Genomic DNA, 17,287 nt, shown 5'->3' with positions numbered 1-17,287 from the left:
TTTTTGTATTTTTTAGTAGAGACGGGGTTTCGCCGTGTTAGCCAGGATGGTCTCGATCTTCTGACCTCGTGATCCGCCCGTCTCGGCCTCCCAAAGTGCTGGGATTACAGGCTTGAGCCACCGCGCCCGGCCCAGACCTTGTTTTTAAATTATGATTTGAGGTACATGTTAAAAATCAAATCATTTCATGCATTATTTCCTACTGAATTTGTGTTTCAAATGAAATAATGAATTTTAGGATTCCTACATTTATTTTATAAAAGTGAAAATTAAATGATCTAAGTATTTCCAAGCAAATTTTGGGATGAAAGCTATTCTAGGAAGGCTTGCCCTTGATTCTTGCTACATGTACTTGTTCAGCCACTCGATTAAATTCCTTCTCGCCTCATCAATGTAGGGCTTGTCTGCAGGTGAGCAATCTTCTCTCTTCCGATGCACGAACCCATGAGTCTGCCCAGAAAATGTTTTAATTTGATATTCAACTTTGCAGTGTTCTTTCAACTTCTGGGTCAGCAGAGATACCTGGTGTGCAAAAGATTTCATGATTTTAACCCTTTAGTGGCACTTTCCATTCTCCAAATCTTCAGTGACTGCTCATAACAGAAATTTAACATCAATGCTTTAAATTAGAAACAAGTTCCACAGTTACATTGAATTCTTTCCCGCTAATTTTTTTCTTTTTAGACAGGGTCTCACTCTGTTGCCCAGGTTGTAGTTCAGAGGCACCATCTCGGCTCACTGCAACCTCTACCTCCCAGGTTCAAGTGATTCTCCTGCCTCAGCCTCCGGAGAAGCTGGGAATGACAGGCACATGCCACCACGCCCAGCTAAATTTTGTATTTTTAGTAGAAACAGGGTTTCACCGTGTTGACCAGGCTAGTCTCAAACTCCTGACCTCAGGTGATCTGCCTGCCTCAGCCTCCCAACGTGTTGGGATTACAGGCGTGAGCCACTGCACCCGGCCTTTACTGCTAATTTTATAACTAACACAGTTCTTATGTCTGGCAAAGGAGAGATTTCAGAGCAATGTAAAAATGATCCATCTATTATGCGAAATCATTTGCATTAATGTATTAGTTACTAATATTATAAAATAATTTCTAAATGACTACTTTTTTTTCTTAGAGTCAGGGTCTCACTCTGTCGCCCAGGCTGGAGTACAGTGGCACAATCGTGGCTCACTGCAACCTTCAACTCCTGTGCTCAAGCAATCTCCCTGCCTCAGGCTCCCAAATAGCTGGGACTATAGATGTGTGCCACCACCGCAGCTGATTTGCTTATATTTTTGTAGAAAAGGGATCTAGCTAGATTGCCTGACCTAGTCTCAAACTCTCAGCGTCAATCAATCCTCCCACCTCAGCCTCCTGAGTTGCTGGGATTACAGGCATGAGCCACCACGCCCAGCTAACTGACTACTTTTGAACCATACTTTTCTTCTGCTTTTTCCTTATCAACTGACTGTGTTTAATAAATCCTTGTCTTTAAGATCATAGACTTTACGGCAATTTGTGGGTTAGCATGGAGCAGGGCAAGAGGTCCTGTTTCTCCACCAGGTAATCAGGCCATGCTGAGAATACCTCCCTCAGACATTTCCTTAAGCATGTTTTGGGAACGTCACACTTCCACGGTGGAATTATATAAGTGGAATTGAATAAAACCCATCTTTAAAATGGTAATGTTGGAAATATTTGGAGCAACAAATGTATCCTTCAAGACTTCCCACTCCCGGCAGAATGTCAAATCATGCTACTAAATATACAAATGATGCCGGGCGAGGTGGCTCATGCCTATAATCCCAGCACTTCGAGAGGCCAAGGCGGGCAGATCACCTGAAGTCAGGAGTTCAAGACCAGCCTGGTCAACATGGTGAAACCCTCTCTCTACCGAAAATACAAAAATCAGCCAGGCGTGGTGGCGGCGCCTGTAGTCCCAGCTACTCGGGAGGCTGAGGCACAAGAATGGCTTGAACCTGGAAGGCAGAGGCTGCAGTGAGTCAAGTTCACGCCACTGCACCCCAGCCTGGGCGACAGAGCAAGACCCTGTCTCAAAACAAATAAATACGAAGAAAAAAGATGCCAACTTACATTCTCGAGTGGAATCACAACATCATTTTCAGCAAAAATGAACAAGGTGGGGTTCTTTAAATTGTAAATGCCTTCAGAATCCTTGACGATGCCTGAAAAACGAGCACAGAGGCATGATGTATGACCCCCACACTCATGCCACAGAAAACTACCGCATTTGGGTTTGATTTTTCAAAGTAAAATCTCTGCTTTGGGGCTCTATTTCCTTTTTCAGTCATTCCACAGAAGTGGCCCAACTTACAAGATTAGCGTAAAAGAAGGCCGGGCACAGTGGCTCATGCCTGTAATCCCAGCACTTTGGGAGGCTGAGGCAGGTGGATGGCTTGGGCCCAGGAGTTTGAGAGCAGCCTGGGTAACATCGCAAAACCCTGTCTCTACAAAAAATACAAAAATAAGCCAGGTGTGGTGGTGCATGCCAGTAGTCTCAGCTACTCGGGGGGACGAATGTGGGCGGATCACTTGAGCCTGGAAAGTTGAGGCTGCAGTGAGCCATGTTTGTGCCACTGTACTCCAGCTTGGGCAACAAAGTGAGACCCTGTCTTAAAAAATAATAAAATAAAAAATAAATAAATAAACAAATACAAAAAAACCCAAAGGCTGGGCGTGGTGGCTCAAGCCCCTAATCCCAGCACTCTGGGAGGTCAAAGAGGGCGGATCATGAGGTCAGGAGTCCGAGACCAGCCTGGCCAACATGGTGAAACCCTGTCTCTACTAAAAATACAAAAACTAGCCGGGTGTGGTGGCAGGCACCTGCAATCCCAGCTACTTGGGAGGCTGAGGTAGGAGAATTGCTTGAACCCGGGAGGTGGAGGTTGCAGTGAGCCGAGATCATGCCATTGCACTCCAGCTCTGGGCGACCAGAGCAAGACTCCGTCTCGGAGGAAAAAAAAAAAAAGGATTATAATAGTACAAGAGAGGCCGGGCGCGGTGGCTCAAGCCTGTAATCCCAGCACTTTGGGAGGCCGAGACGGGCGGATCACGAGGTCAGGAGATCGAGACCATCCTGGCTAACACGGTGAAACCCCATCTCTACTAAAAAATACAAAAAAAAAAACTAGCCAGGCGAGGTGGCGGGCGCCTGTAGTCCCAGCTACTCGGGAGACTGAGGCAGGAGAATGGCGTGAACCCGGGAGGCGGAGCTTGCAGTGAGCTGAGATCCGGCCACTGCACTCCAGCCTGGGCGACAGAGCGAGACTCCGTCTCAAAAAAAAAAAAAAAAATAGTACAAGAGAAATGTATTTAGTCAGATCTTCCTACTCTCTACCTCCCCACTTTATGGACTAGGAATCAGGCCATTAAATAATTGAACGAGACCTCGTCTGCATCTGCTGCTTTAATACGGAAAGACGCCGGAGCAGCCTGAGGAATGCTCCCATTCCCGCTGGGATCTACCTTCATTTACAAACAGGACCATTTTCAAACCTTTGCTTGAGAAGTTTCTCAGGTCTACACAAGCCCCACGGGTTCTGGCTTGAATGCACTGAGTAGTTTTGTTTGTAAGAGGAGCTGTCATTTGAATGGGTATTTAGATTTGCACCAGACCACGAGTGTGCAAGTGTGAAACTGCCTGGGCCTAGCAGGTCAGTCTATAAAAATCAGGTTTTGGTTGGGCAAGGTGGACCACACCTGTAATCCCAGCACTTTGGGAGGCCAAGGCGGGTGGATCACTTGAGGTCAGGAATTCGAGACCAGCCTGGCCACCAATGCAAAACCCTGTCTCTACTAAAAATACAAAATTAGCTGGATGTGGTAGCCCCAGCTACTCAGGAGGCTGAGGCAGAAGAATTGCTTGGACCCAGGAGGTGAAGGTTCAGTGAGCCAAGATCGTGCCACTGCACTCCGGCCTGGGCGACAGCAAGATGCTGTCTCAAAAAATAACAATAATAGTTTTCATCTTTCATCTCAGCATTCGAGATTAATTCTGAAATGAGAAGCATGCTCTGCCTGACCCAGGCTGTCTGAAAACAACCTGTGGGTGTGTCCAATTCTATGGGAAAAGAAGTATGCAAAAGATTTGCAGCAAGTTACCATTTTAAGATAAGAGGTAAATAATACAACTTTTTTTCCACTTCCTGCTGGCAGCACAGAAGAGCTAAGTAACAGAGAGAGCCTCCTTCACCTGTAACTCCTCTTTAGGAGGCAGGGAGCCACGGGAAAGGTGGCCACGCCCCCTTCCTCACTCTGGCAAAGCTACTTCTGCGAATGGGCCTCTTTTGATATCCTGAGCCTGAGCCCGGCCACGCTCGGCAGCTCACGCACTGCACAACAGCGGCCAGAAGGTGGCGCCGGGGAGGCATCCGCTCCTTGACCGCCTTTTGCTAAATGCGCAAAAGCATGGTCTAGACAAAGCATCTCTCAGCTCCTTTGTTCCCAGAGGCAGCTGGCCACTGACTTGAGTTTATGTCCTTTTGTGTTGTCCTAAGTCAATATTTAAAGGGTTTTTTAATGCTAAAAGTAGTTGAAAATACCACAGTGAGGAACCATTAAGCCAAGAAAGAATCATTAGTATAACTTAATGATCCACTTCAGATGGTCCCAGGCCTAACAATGGTTCCACTTGCCATTTTTTGACTTTACAATGGTGCACAAGCGACACCCATTCAGTAGAAACTGTACTCCAAGTACCCAGACAACCATTCTGTTTTTCACTTTCAGTACAGAATTCAATAAACTGCATGAGATATTCAAGACTCTACTATAAAATAGGCCCTGTGTTAGATGACTTTGCCCAACTGTAGTCAGATGCAGGTGTTTCCGGCAGGCCAGGTGAGGCTATGATATTTGGTAGGTGAGGTGGATTAATGCATTTTCGACTTGGGATATTTTCAATTTACGATGGGTTTATCAGGACTTAGCCCCATTGTAAGTAGAGGAGCATCTGCTTTTTTTTTTTTTTTTTTTTTTTTTTTTTGAGACGGAGTCTCACTCTGTCACCCAGGCTGGAGTGCAGTGGCCGGATCTCAGCTCACTGCAAGCTCCGCCTCCCGGGTTCACGCCATTCTCCTGCCTCAGCCTCCCGAGTAGCTGGGACTACAGGCGCCTGCCACCTCGCCCGGCTAAGTTTTTGTATTTTTAGTAGAGACGGGGTTTCACTGTGTTACCCAGGATGGTCTCGATCTCCTGACCTCGTGATCCGCCCGTCTCGGCCTCCCAAAGTGCTGGGATTACAGGCTTGAGCCACCGCGCCCGGCCGAATCTGCATTATTTTTAAAGGCTATATTTCCTATGTGTCTTTTTTGTTTCTGTTTATCTATTGGTCTGAATGCTTCTATATCATGAGTTTAGCAAGCAGCTTCTATATACAGATATAATGTTATTTCATTGCTGTAATAACTTTGGTTTGTTTTGGCAAAAAATGTATAAATTGCTATTTACATTTTAGAGTGTGTTTTCTTTTGCTTTTTTTTTTTTTTTTTAAGAGACAAGGTCTCACTCCCTGTCACCCAGGTTGGAGTACAGTGGTGCATTCATAGCTCACTGCAGCCTCAAACCTCTGGGCTCAAGTGATCCTCCTGCTTCAGCCTCCTGAGAGGCTGGGAGCACAGGCACGTGCCAGTACACGCAAGTAATTTTAATTTTTTTTTTTTTTTGACAGAGTCTCACTCTGTTGCCCAGGTTGGAGTGCAGTGGCACAGTCTTGGTTCACTGCAACCTCCACCTCTTGGGTTCAAGCAATTCTCCTGCCTCAGCCTCCTGAATATCGGGGACTACAGGCGCCCGCCACCATGCCCAGCTAATTTTTGTATTTTTAGTAGAGACGGGGTTTCACCATATTGGCCAGGCTGGTCTCGAATTCTTGACGTTGTGATCCACCCACCTTGGCCTCCCAAAGTGCTGGGATTACAGGTGTGAGCCACCACACCAGGCCTTAAAATTTTTTTATAGAGACAAAGTCTCTCTATGTTGCCCAGGCTTGTCTCAAACTCCTGGGCTCAAGCCATCTGCCCATCTTGGACTCCAAAGTGCTAGGATTACAGGTGTGAGCCACCGCGCCTGCCTGCTTTTGCTTTCTTTCTGTCTTTAGTGTGTGTGCATGTTTGTGTACAGTTAGAGCAATTTGTATCTTGGAAAAATCAGTCTTTCTTTCTCTCTCTGTCTCTTTTTTTTTTTTTTTTTTTTTTTGAGACAGGGTCTTGCTCTGTCGCCCAGGCTGGAGGGCAGTGGCGTGATCATGGCTCACTGCAGCCTTAACCTTCTTGGGCTCAAGCAATTTTCCCACCTCAGCCTCCTGAGTAGCTAGGACTACAGGTGTATGTGACCACGCCCAGCTAATTTTTGTATTTTTTGTAAAGACAGGGCTTTGCCATGTTGCCCAGGCTGGTCTTTAACTCCCGAGCTCAAGCGATCTGCCCGCCTAAGGCTCCCAAACTGTTGGGATTACAGGCATTAGCCACCACCAGAAAAATATTTTCATAGATGTTGCTCATAAAAATCTTGTGTGATATTGATCATGATTACATTTAAAAAAAAATGCTATCCCCTTCATCCTAGGTGAAGAAATGGAGAGCTCAGGTTAGGTGGCTTTTCCAAAGTCACATGATTGGGACCAAGGCCTCTTGACTCCCAGTGACATCCTCTGGTTAACTGCATGACAAACCTCCACCTCTATTTTCAGATTCTTAAAGCCCATTTCCATAAGCTGGGCGGTCTTCACATTATTGGGGGTTGTGTTACACTGGATGGGGAGGCTTCTGATTGCTGTCACTCTTCCAACCCTCCCTTTCGCATGGAGTAAAAATGCACAAGGCAGATTTACCATAGACAGACACCCCTGCTCTGAATTCTGAGTATTTCACCATCAAATGATGGACAGCAGTTCCACCCCAGCAGAATCCCACGACGCCAATTTTCTGGGCATGACACTGTTGTTTCAGATACTTCAAGACAGCACTGATCTCTCTAGAACAGAAAGAAAAAATATTCAAGAATCAGGGTTATTTTGTGAACCCCTCAAAGGGCTGTGCTGATGATAACGGGACTGTATCAGCAACTGTTCTTGAAGTTGCCAAGGATTCTTCTTTTGGGAGCTCTATACCTCTGCCCCGACTGATGCATCATCCCAGCACGTCTTCCTGCCAAGCCCAGCCCTCCTCCAACTGCCTGACAGCTGCAGGCAAGCTGGGCTCTTCCCAAAATACAGATCCAACCAGCTCACTCCCAGCTGAGAGCTGAGCAGTCTTCCACAGCCTCGGGATGAAGGCCACAGCCCACAGCATGGTTTGTAAGAGCCGAGTCCACGACCTGCTCCCTGCAGAGTGCCCCAGTCTTCTCTGTCCCCTGAGTCTCCCAGGAGAAGAGTCTCCTCTCTCCTCTCTCCCATGACCAGCCATAACTATGGGCAGACACCCAGACACTCTCTGACTTCACACATTCACTCTCTCCCCAAAACTCCCCACTCTGCATTGCCAAATTTGGAAAGCCATCAGGACTATTTCAGCCATGAGGGGACCAAGAAGAGTGACCCTTGCCTGGCAAATGATTCATCTGCAAACTGATTGGAACTTAGAACACATTTTCAACTAGAAACAATGTACCAAAGTGGAGGTGGGCTGCACATGTATGTTTATTGCAGCACAATTGCAAAGATATGCAACCTAAGCGCCCATTGACCAATGAGTAGATAAAGAAAATGTGGCATATATACACCATGGACTATTACTCAGCCATAAGAAAGAACAAAATAGTATCTTTTGCAGCAACTTGGATGGAGCTGGAGGCCATTTTTCTAAGAGAAGTAACTCAGGAATGGAAAACCAAATACTGTACGTTCTCACTTATAAGTAGGAGCTAAGCTGTGGGTAGTTCGCAAAGGCACACAGAGTGATATAATGGACTATGGAGACTCAGAAGGGGGAGGGCTAAAAAACTATATATTAGGTAAAATGTACACTACTCAAGTGACAGATGCACTAAAATCTCTCTTTTAATAGATGGTGCTCATAAAAATATTGTTTGATATTGATCATCATCACATAAAGAATGCTATCCTGGCTGGATGTGGTGGCGCATGCCCACAGTGAGACCCCATCTCTATTTTATTTTAAAATTTTTAATTAATTAATTTTTTTTTTGACGCGATCTTGCTCTGTCCCCCAGGCTGGGGTGCAGTGGCGCGATCTCGGCTCACTGCAACCTCCATCTCCCGGGTTCAAGTGATTCTCATGTCTCAGCCTCCCGAGTAGCTGGGATTACAGGAGTGCATCACGATGCCCAGCTAAGTTTTTTGTTTATTTGTTTGTTTTTTGTATTTTTAGTAGAGACAGGGTTTCACCATGTTGGCCAGGCTGGTCTCAAACTCCTGATCTCAAGTGATCAGCCAGCCTCAGCCTGCCAAAATGCTGGGATTACGGGTTTGAGCCACCATGCTCGGCCTAAAAATTTTAATTAAAAAAAATCCCAGCCTGGCCAACATGGTGAAACCCCGTCTCTACTAAAAATACAAAAATTAGCCGAGCGTGGTGGTGGGAACCTGTAATCCCAGCTACTTGGGAGGCTGAGGCAGGAGAATGCCTGAACCTGGGAGGCAGAGGTTGCAGTGAGCTGAGATCGTGCCACTGCTCTCCAGCCTGGGCAACAGAGCAAGACTCCATCTCAAAAAACAAAAAAAAATTTTTTTCTCCTTTGTGCCATGGGAAGGATTCCACTGGCCGTGGAGAAGTCCCACCCTGAGGTAAGGAGTACTGTCTGAAAGGTGAAGCCCACCCAGCTCTCACCTCCCTGGGCCGTACCGCGTACATGGCCACGTCTGTGGATAACTCACCTATCGATCTGCTGGGCATTTCTTGTTTTCACCCACTCAGGGAAGGTGGACCAGTCGCTAGAGGGGTCCCAAGGCTCTTGCCCTACAAAGAAGTCTGGAACAATGGTTCTGCAAAATATGGACATGAATTGATCTTAGTTTCAGAGTTGCTTGACTCAGTATTTTGCTTGCATTTATTTAAAAACTTGCTACGTTGGTGATTCTGGCTCGGAGAAAAGGAAAAGGAGTGGGTGTGAAGGCCAACTTTGAGCGCGGCAAAGCAGCCACCTGGCACCGGGCCAAGCCATCTTAGGTTTCACCACCGCAGGTGCACAGCGTCTGGCAGCCTGCTGGTAACCCAGGCCTGCAAATGATGAGGCTATCCACAGGCACACTCCCATGGGATAGGCTGGCATGGCATGTGGGGGCCCCTGGGGGAGTGGGCCTGAGGCGGGTGGTTTTGAGGGCCCCTCCAGCCCCTCTCAGCCAGCCTGGGGGGCTCCTGGCCTTTCACATGAGCCTCAGGCCAGAGGGCACACCTGGCTAACATGTCCAGTCACTATGACCAGGCAATTTTCCCAGCCTCCACCCAAGACGCCGGCGAAGCACCGTTTCCTATCCAGAGGGTATGTTCTAAGACGGGCAGCAGGGAGCAAAGAAGCGTGGCCCCAGTCCAGGTCGCTCTTCCATGCAAATCAACCCAGAGGGATGAAGCCAACTGTTCCAGTCCAGTCTTGTTTCCCAACTGTTTCCCCAAATAGAACTGCCACCTGGTTGGAGGAACAGGGCACCCCCTGTAGGGGTAAGAAGAACACTGAAACTGGAGTGAGAAAATCCAAGTTCAAGGCTCAGTACACCCCACGCTGCTGTGTGGCCTTAACAAGCCATGTCACCACTTCTAGCCTCATTTTCTCATCTGACAAATAAACAGCACGCTTGCACTGCACAACCTCAGAGGATTCTCTCGAGGGCAAAAAAAAAAAAAAAAAAAAATGGTGTACATGAGAAAGTGCTTTGTAAAATAGGGGTCTTTCCTTCTTTTATGTCCTGAACCTTGTTCAAGGACCCGCGGTGAAACAACAGACACAGCAATGCCATTTGATGGGCTGCTTGGGCCGGTGATCTGGGGCAGCCGCAAAGCGCTCTTTATGTCCTGGTTTCCTAATCTGCAAAATGAGAGCAGTAGCAGCTCCTCCCTCAAGGGGCTGCCAGGAGGATTAAGGGCAATAAGCCCAGTCATGCCCTCAGCCCTGGCTCTAGCTGAGCAACCGAAGCTAGCTATTTTATTTCTTTATTTTTTTTTTTACTGGGTTTGCCCCTAGAAAGTTAAGTCCCCTCATCTGGGGACGTGAAAAAGGAAAACTTCAAGGAAGGTCTTTTCATTCGGCACTGACTCGGCATCCCACCAGGGTGGACATGATTCCTTTAAGCCAGTTTCTCTTCCTAGAAAAACGAGGTAGGCTCACCCTTGGGTTTCCGTTCACAGAAAGCTTCTCTTTCTGTGAAAACAAAGGAAATCTAGCCGTGCACCAAGCTCAGGGCTTGCTGGGTTGATGCTTCCCGACGCTGGAGAGGAAGGAAGGTTCTAGCTCTCCTCTGCGCTTTTCACCAGGGGCAAATAAGAATCAGCCTTGGTCAAAGGTGACCACGGCCACTTGGCCAGACAAAGAGGTAAACTTGGGGAGGGGAGCAAGGTCTCACCGTGCCACTTCTGAACCCCAGTCTAATTCAGACGGGGCCACGACCGTACGTGTATGGACCAGGAGGAGCCTTGGACACCATGCCATCCAAAGAGGCCTGTGAAATCTGACACGACGCTGAGCTGCTTGAAGAGCCAAGTCACAGGTCCATTTGGGAGCTGGTGAGCTCGGCCCATGATGTCCAATGCCTACGTCTGGCCAAGGCCCCACGGGGGAAAAGAATTCTCAGTGTCCACCAAGTCTAGAGGCCAGGTACTCCCAGGAGGACACAGGCGGGTGTTTAATTTCCCATGACATTTCCCATCTATCTTCACCGCAGTCAGATAAAGAAGTTTCTGACGTACTTTAGATACTGTAGATTCAGACTGGTGTGGTTTTATTTTTTAAAGGGAACAAAATAAACCACCGAAATTTATATGAATGTAAACAAAGAAACGCAACTTTATACATACGTGTATCCATTTCCTGAGATCATGTCAGCCATATATCTGGTATTGGGCAACTGCCAGCCAAATATGTCTTGAATGACAATCACAGCTTTGCCTGCATCAACGGGGGATTTGGTGACATAAGCCTTGATGTGCTCGATTTGAACCTCGCGGCCTAGCCCTCCATACTCAAGTCTGTGGCCAATGTCACACGGACAAGGATAAGCTTCGTTAGCCATTGCAGAGATTGAAGTTGGGCTATGGAGAGAGAAACAAGAATTATATTCTGAATGCTGCAAATTTAAAGGCTATAAATGGTAAGTAAAGCTCAAATCAAGATTATAGAAAAAAATGCATTTTAACGACATCTATGGTATTATGTAAGAAATCAATGGTAACTTCTGGTTCTGGCCACACAGCAGAGAAAGGCTATAAACATTAGAAATGCCAGACTGAATAATTAAAAAAAAAAGAGAGAGATGAAAGAACTCCTAGGGAAAAGTGACTCTTCAGGGGCCAGGACTGGAGAGGAAACAGAACGCCAGAGTGAGGATGACACCCACAGATGCTGACGGGGTGCAGTGATGTTGGGGGACAGGACCCAACCCAGGAGCACACACTAACAGTCGGGTGCTTAGGATTTTGTGTTGACGTGTGGAATGAGCCTTGGAAGCACATGAGATGGGAATTTGTAAGAGACCCACGCCTGCCATGTGGAGCCCCCAAAGGTTCATGTCTCAGATAAAGGGGCCAAAGCAAAACGAGGACAGCTCCATCCGCCAGGCTCAGCCGTGTGCAAAGAAGCCCATCTCAGTCCAGATTCTGAGTGGAAGGGGAAAAAGAAAGCAATCCTCAAATGTATACCATGCTTGCAAAGTAGGAATACCTCGCTGAGACATTAATACAATTGACCCAGGGCCAGTGAAATGCCTGGAACACCAGGCAGAGGCAAATGCAAATCCACTTTACCACAAGACTTCCACAATCCAGGCCAAAAATACCACCCACTGAAGAGCAGCTCATCAGCAAAAACGATACACAAGGAGGCGATCCAAATAAACAAGATTCAGTAGACATAATACCTGGGAGGAATTTCCGGTGGGAATGGGGTTTGAAATTCACCTGGAAACACTTGGTGAATCAAAATAGAAAACAGGAAGCAATTAGGAAATTAAAAACCTGTTCGTTAAAAAGCATGAAGTGATGCGGCGAAAGTGGGAAAGGAGTAGAACAAGGAATATGATTTGTAAATGACTGAGATAACTCGCTGCCAGCAGGCCTGCCTACATTTAAGTAAATGGAAACAGATTAAACTCACTAGCTGAGACAGATTCTCAACTTGGATTTGTTTCGTTTGGTTTTGTTTTTTGAGACAGGATCTCACTCTGTCACCCAGGCTGGAGTGCAGGGTCACAAACATGGCTCACTGCAGCCTCCACCTCCTCCCTGGGCTCGAGCAATCCTCCCACCTTAGCCTCCCAAGTAGCTGGGACTATGGCACACACCACCACAATCAGCTTCTTTTTTAAAAATAAAAATGTTATGTAGACGAGGTCTCACTATATTGCCCAGGTTGGTCTCAAACTCCTGGGCTCAAGCAAACATCCCGCCTCACACTCCCAAAGTGCGAGGATTACAGGTGTGACCCACCGTGCCTGGTTCAAATTAGACTTTTAAAAAATTAAGGTTCTGGACCAGGCATGGTGGCTCACACCTGTAATCCCAGCACTTTGGGAGGCTGAGGCAGGCGGATCACAAGGTCAGGAGTTCAAGACGAGCCTGGCCAATATGGTGAAACCCCGTCTCTACTGAAAATACAAAAATTAGCCGAGTGTGGTGGCAGGCGCCTGTAGTCCCAGCTACTTGGGAGGCTAAGGCAAGAGAATCGCTTGAACTTGGATGGTGGAGGTTGCAGTGAGCCGAGATCACGCCATTTTGCACACTCCAGCCTGGGCAACAAGAGCGAGATTCTGTCTCAAAAAAAGAAGAAAAAAAAAAATTAAGGTTCCATCAAAAAAGAAGAACTAGGAGCACTAAACCCAAAGACATACGTAATTCCCTTCATTAACACCTGGAGAACACAGAGTCTTTACAAGCAGAGGTGAACTGCCTGCATATTAAACCACAATCAAAGATTCAGCAAAGATTTTATATAACGAATGTTATACAAATGCATTGAAGAAATTATAATAAAACCCAAAAGATTTAGAACTGGATTGTTACCACAAAAACACTATATAGCAAAACTTGATGCAAACAATATGGCAGTAGAGGCATCGTTACAGCCTAGACTGCATATACTTGAACAAGAGGAAGGAATGAAAGTAAGCCAAATATCAAGAAGTTAGAGGAAAAAAATAGAATTAAGCCTTTCTTAGTTCATTCAGGCTGTTATAACAAATACAGTAAACTGGGTAGTTCATAAATGCAGAGGTTTATTTCTTACAGTCCTGGAGGCTGGGAAGTCCCAGTTCAAGGCACTGGCAGATGCAATGTTGAGTAGGGTCCACTTTCTGGTTCATAGATGGCGCCCTCTCCTTGTATCCTCACGGGGTAGAAGGGACTAGCTGGCTCCCTGGGGTCTCCTTTATAAGGACACTAATCCCTATAGCAAGAGCTCTGCCCTCAAACCTAATCACTTCCCAAAGACGTGACCTCCTAGGGGGTGATACAATTACCTTGAGGGTTAGGAGTTCAACATAGGAATTCTGGGGAGACACAAACATTCAGAATACAGCAAACCCTACAAAGAGGAAATAAAGAAATGAAAATAAAGAAATAGGCTGGGTGCAGTGACTCACGACTGTAATCTCAGCACTTTGGGAGGCTGAGGCGGGCAGATCAGGAGGTCAGGAGTTCGAGACCAGCCTGGCCAACATGGTAAAACCCCACCTCTACTAAAAATACAAAAATCAGCTGGGCATGGTGGCATGCATCTGTAATCCCAGCTACTTGGGAGGCCAAGACAGGAGAATCGCTTGAACCTGGGAGGCGGAGGTTGCAGTGAACCAAGATGGCGCCGCTGCACTCCAGCCTGGGCGACAGAGCAAGACTCTGTCTCAAAAAAAAAAAAAAGAAAAGAAAAAGAAAGAAATAATAGAAGGAAACCAAAGAGATTAAAATATGATTCCTTAAAAAGTTATAAAATAGGCACATCTCCAACAAAATTGATCAATAAAAAGGAAAGTGATGAACACACACACACACAACAATAAAACAGTATCTGGAATGAAAAGGTGACATAAAGATTTTGTCAGGCCTCTGAGCCCAAGCCAAGCCATCGCATCCCCTGTGACTTGCACGTATATGCCCAGATTGCCTGAAGTAACTGAAGAATCACAAAAGAAGTGCAAATGCCCTGCCTCGCCTTAACTGATGACATTCCACCACAAAAGAAGTGAAAATGGCCAGTCTTTGCCTTAAGCGATGATATTATCTTGTGAAATTCCTTTTCCTGGCTCATCCTGGCTCAAAAAGCTCCCCCACTGAGCACCTTGTGACCCCCACTCCTGCCCGCCAGAGAACAACCCCCTTTGTAATTTTCCTTTACCTACCCAAATCCTATAAAACGGCCCCACCCTTATCTCCCTTCTGACTCTTTTTCGGACTCAGCCCGCCTGCACCCAGGTGATTAAAAAGCTTTATTGCTCACACAAAACCTGTTTGGTGGTCTCTTCACACAGACGCGCATGACAGATTTTATCTTTAGAAATCATAAAAAATTAATAGAAACAACTTTATGTTAATAAATTTGAAAACAGAAAAAGAAAATGGACAAATTGGTAAAAGAGAAAAGAGAGGAAATGTTTCCCAACTATTTTGTATGTCTGCCTTTGAAATTTGGCCAGGTGTGATGCCTCACACCTGTAATCCTAGCACTTTGAAAAGCCAAGGTGGGAGGACTGTTTGAGCTCAGAAGTTTGAGAAAAGCCTGGAAATCATAGTGAGACCCTGTCTTTACAAAAAAAAAAAAAATTGGCCTGGTGTGGTGGTGCACACCTGTGGTCCCAGCTCCTTGATAGGCTGAGGTGGGAGGATCCCTTGAGCCTGAGAGGTCGAGGCTACAGTGAGCTATAATTGATTTGACTGCCCACCACACTCCAGCCTGGGCAACAGAGCAAGAAGACCTTGTCTCAAAAAAAAAAAAAAAAGCTAAAAAAAAATTTCAAAGTAACAGGAAAAAAGGTGGTGAGACAACTCCAGATTAAAAGAAACAAAAGAGAAATAAACCTAATTGCACCATGTGAACCTTAACTAGATCCTGGTTCACAATTAAGAATAGCTATAAGAGACATTTGGGTGACAAAAGAAGGAGTGAATATGGATGGGGGTTGATATTATGAATTACCATTACTTTTTTAAGGTATGAGAACAGCAGTTATACAGAATGTTCCTAGTTCGATGATATATACTAAGTACTGAACAATGAAGTGTCATAACCTCTGCAATTTATCCCCAAATGGCTCATAAAATACACATGTACACGACACACACAGAGATGTGTAAAGCAATATGGCAAATTGCCAAGAATTATTGAATCCACTTGATCCATATATAAATGTTTGCTGTACTATTTATTCCATTTTTCTGGATTTGAAAATTTTTTATAACTGAAAGTTGGGGTGAGGGATCTGACCAAAAATATTCACCAATCAAAAAAAAAAATCAGAAGTAAATGTCTACTTGGAGCAAATAATATCTTGGATACAAAAAGTGAACAAAGACAAATTGAAAATGAAAAATTGAATGACCCTCTTACTTACAAATGTAGGTACAAAAATCCTACGTGAAATATTTGCACGTGAATTCTGACAATATATTTTTAAATGCATATATAATGACTATATCATGAATGCAAAGATGGTTTGCCATTGCACGTTCTATGATGTAATCCATGATATCAACAAATTAAAGGAGTGAATTCACATAATCATCACAAGAAGTACAGAAAAAAAACACTCAGATAAAATTCAACAGGCCATGGGCCAAATGTTTGTGTCCCCTCAAAATTCATGTTGAAACCCTACCCCTCAGTGTTACTGTGTTTGGAGAAAGGATCTTTAGGAGGTAATTAAGGACAGATGAGCTCATTATGTAGCAGGACCAGCCACAGACAAAACTCCACAGACACCAAGTTAAAGAAGGAAGGGGTTTATTCGGCCCAGGGCATTGGCAAGACTTCTGTCTCAAGAGCCGAGCTCCTCCAATGAGCAATTCCTGTCCCTTTTAAGGGCTCACAACTCTAAGGGGGTGCATGTGAGAGGACTGTGATTGATTGAGCAAGCAGCGGGTATGTGACTAGGGGCTGCATGCACCGGTAATTAGATCGGAACAACACAAGATAGGGATTTTCACAGTGCATTTTTATACAATGTCTGTAATCTATAGATAACAGAACTAATTAGGTTTGGGTAGATCTTTAACCACCAGGCCCAGTGTATAGCGCCAGGCTGTCTCCCTGTGGATTTCATTTCTGACTTTTAGTTTTTACTTCTTTCTGTGGAGGCAGAAATTGGGCAATGGCCCATCTTGGCTCACTGCAACCTCCACCTCCTGGGTTCAAGCGATTCTCCTGCCTCAGTCTCCCAAGTAGCTGGGATTACAGGCGCGCGCCACCACGCCCGGCTAATTATTTGTATCTTTAGTAGAGATGGGTTTTCATGTCAGCCAGGCTGGTCTCAAAATCCTGACCTCGTGATCCGCCTGCCTCGGCCTGCCAAAGTGCTGAGATTACAGGCGTGGGCCACCGTGCCTGGCCTAATTTTTGTATTTTTAGCAGAGATGGGGTTTCACCATGTTGGCCAAGCTGGTCTCCAACTCCTGACCTCAGGCTATCCGCCCGCCTTGGCCTCCCAAAATGCTGGGATTACAGGCATGAGCCACCACGTCTGGCCAAAACATATAATTTTTATATGATACCACTCATAATACCAACATTTGTTAACTAGGAACAATGCTAACAATAGATGTGCAAGATATTTAAAGAAAATTTACCTTTTAACATTAAGGATAAAAAAGACCTAAATAAATGAAGACATGTATCTTGCAAATTGATGAGTCATTAGCAATGTGCAAAATAAGTAATATCGTAAAGATGGCGGTTTTCTTCAAATTAACCTATAAATTCAATGCAATTACAGTAAAAATTCCAAATGAATTTTCATGTTAAAACTAATAAAAACAGGTAAGAAACAAGAATAGCCACGATAACTGAAAGAAAATGGAGAAGGAGAAATTAATTTACCAAACAACAAAACCTATTAAAACAGTATGGTATTGCTGGATAGATGAATATATCAATAGAACAGACCAAAGACTCTAGAACTCATGTATATT

The 17,287-nt window shown here is 45.4% G+C and overlaps 1 protein-coding gene across 1 annotated transcript in view; it reads right to left on the bottom strand.

Annotated features, from left to right (window-relative positions):
• Positions 1-210: 210 nt before the first annotated feature.
• LOC105489497 (carboxymethylenebutenolidase homolog) overlaps positions 211-17,287 on the bottom strand; it is a 30,755-nt gene continuing 13,678 nt past the window's right edge. Inside the window, exons 2-6 of the mRNA XM_011754327.3 lie at positions 10,976-11,209; positions 8,845-8,952; positions 6,841-6,983; positions 2,085-2,176; positions 211-522 (exon numbers count right to left, since the gene is read on the bottom strand). Coding sequence (XP_011752629.1) covers positions 343-522; positions 2,085-2,176; positions 6,841-6,983; positions 8,845-8,952; positions 10,976-11,190 — 738 coding nt within the window. The 5' untranslated portion in view covers positions 11,191-11,209 and the 3' untranslated portion in view covers positions 211-342. The remainder of the gene's footprint in view (positions 523-2,084; positions 2,177-6,840; positions 6,984-8,844; positions 8,953-10,975; positions 11,210-17,287) is intronic.

This window comes from Macaca nemestrina, chromosome 6 (assembly GCF_043159975.1).
Source record: "Macaca nemestrina isolate mMacNem1 chromosome 6, mMacNem.hap1, whole genome shotgun sequence".
Taxonomy (NCBI): Eukaryota; Metazoa; Chordata; class Mammalia; order Primates; family Cercopithecidae; genus Macaca; species Macaca nemestrina.
The sequence above is the reverse complement of the archived record's forward strand: the minus strand, read 5'-3'. Positions and strand labels throughout refer to the sequence as shown.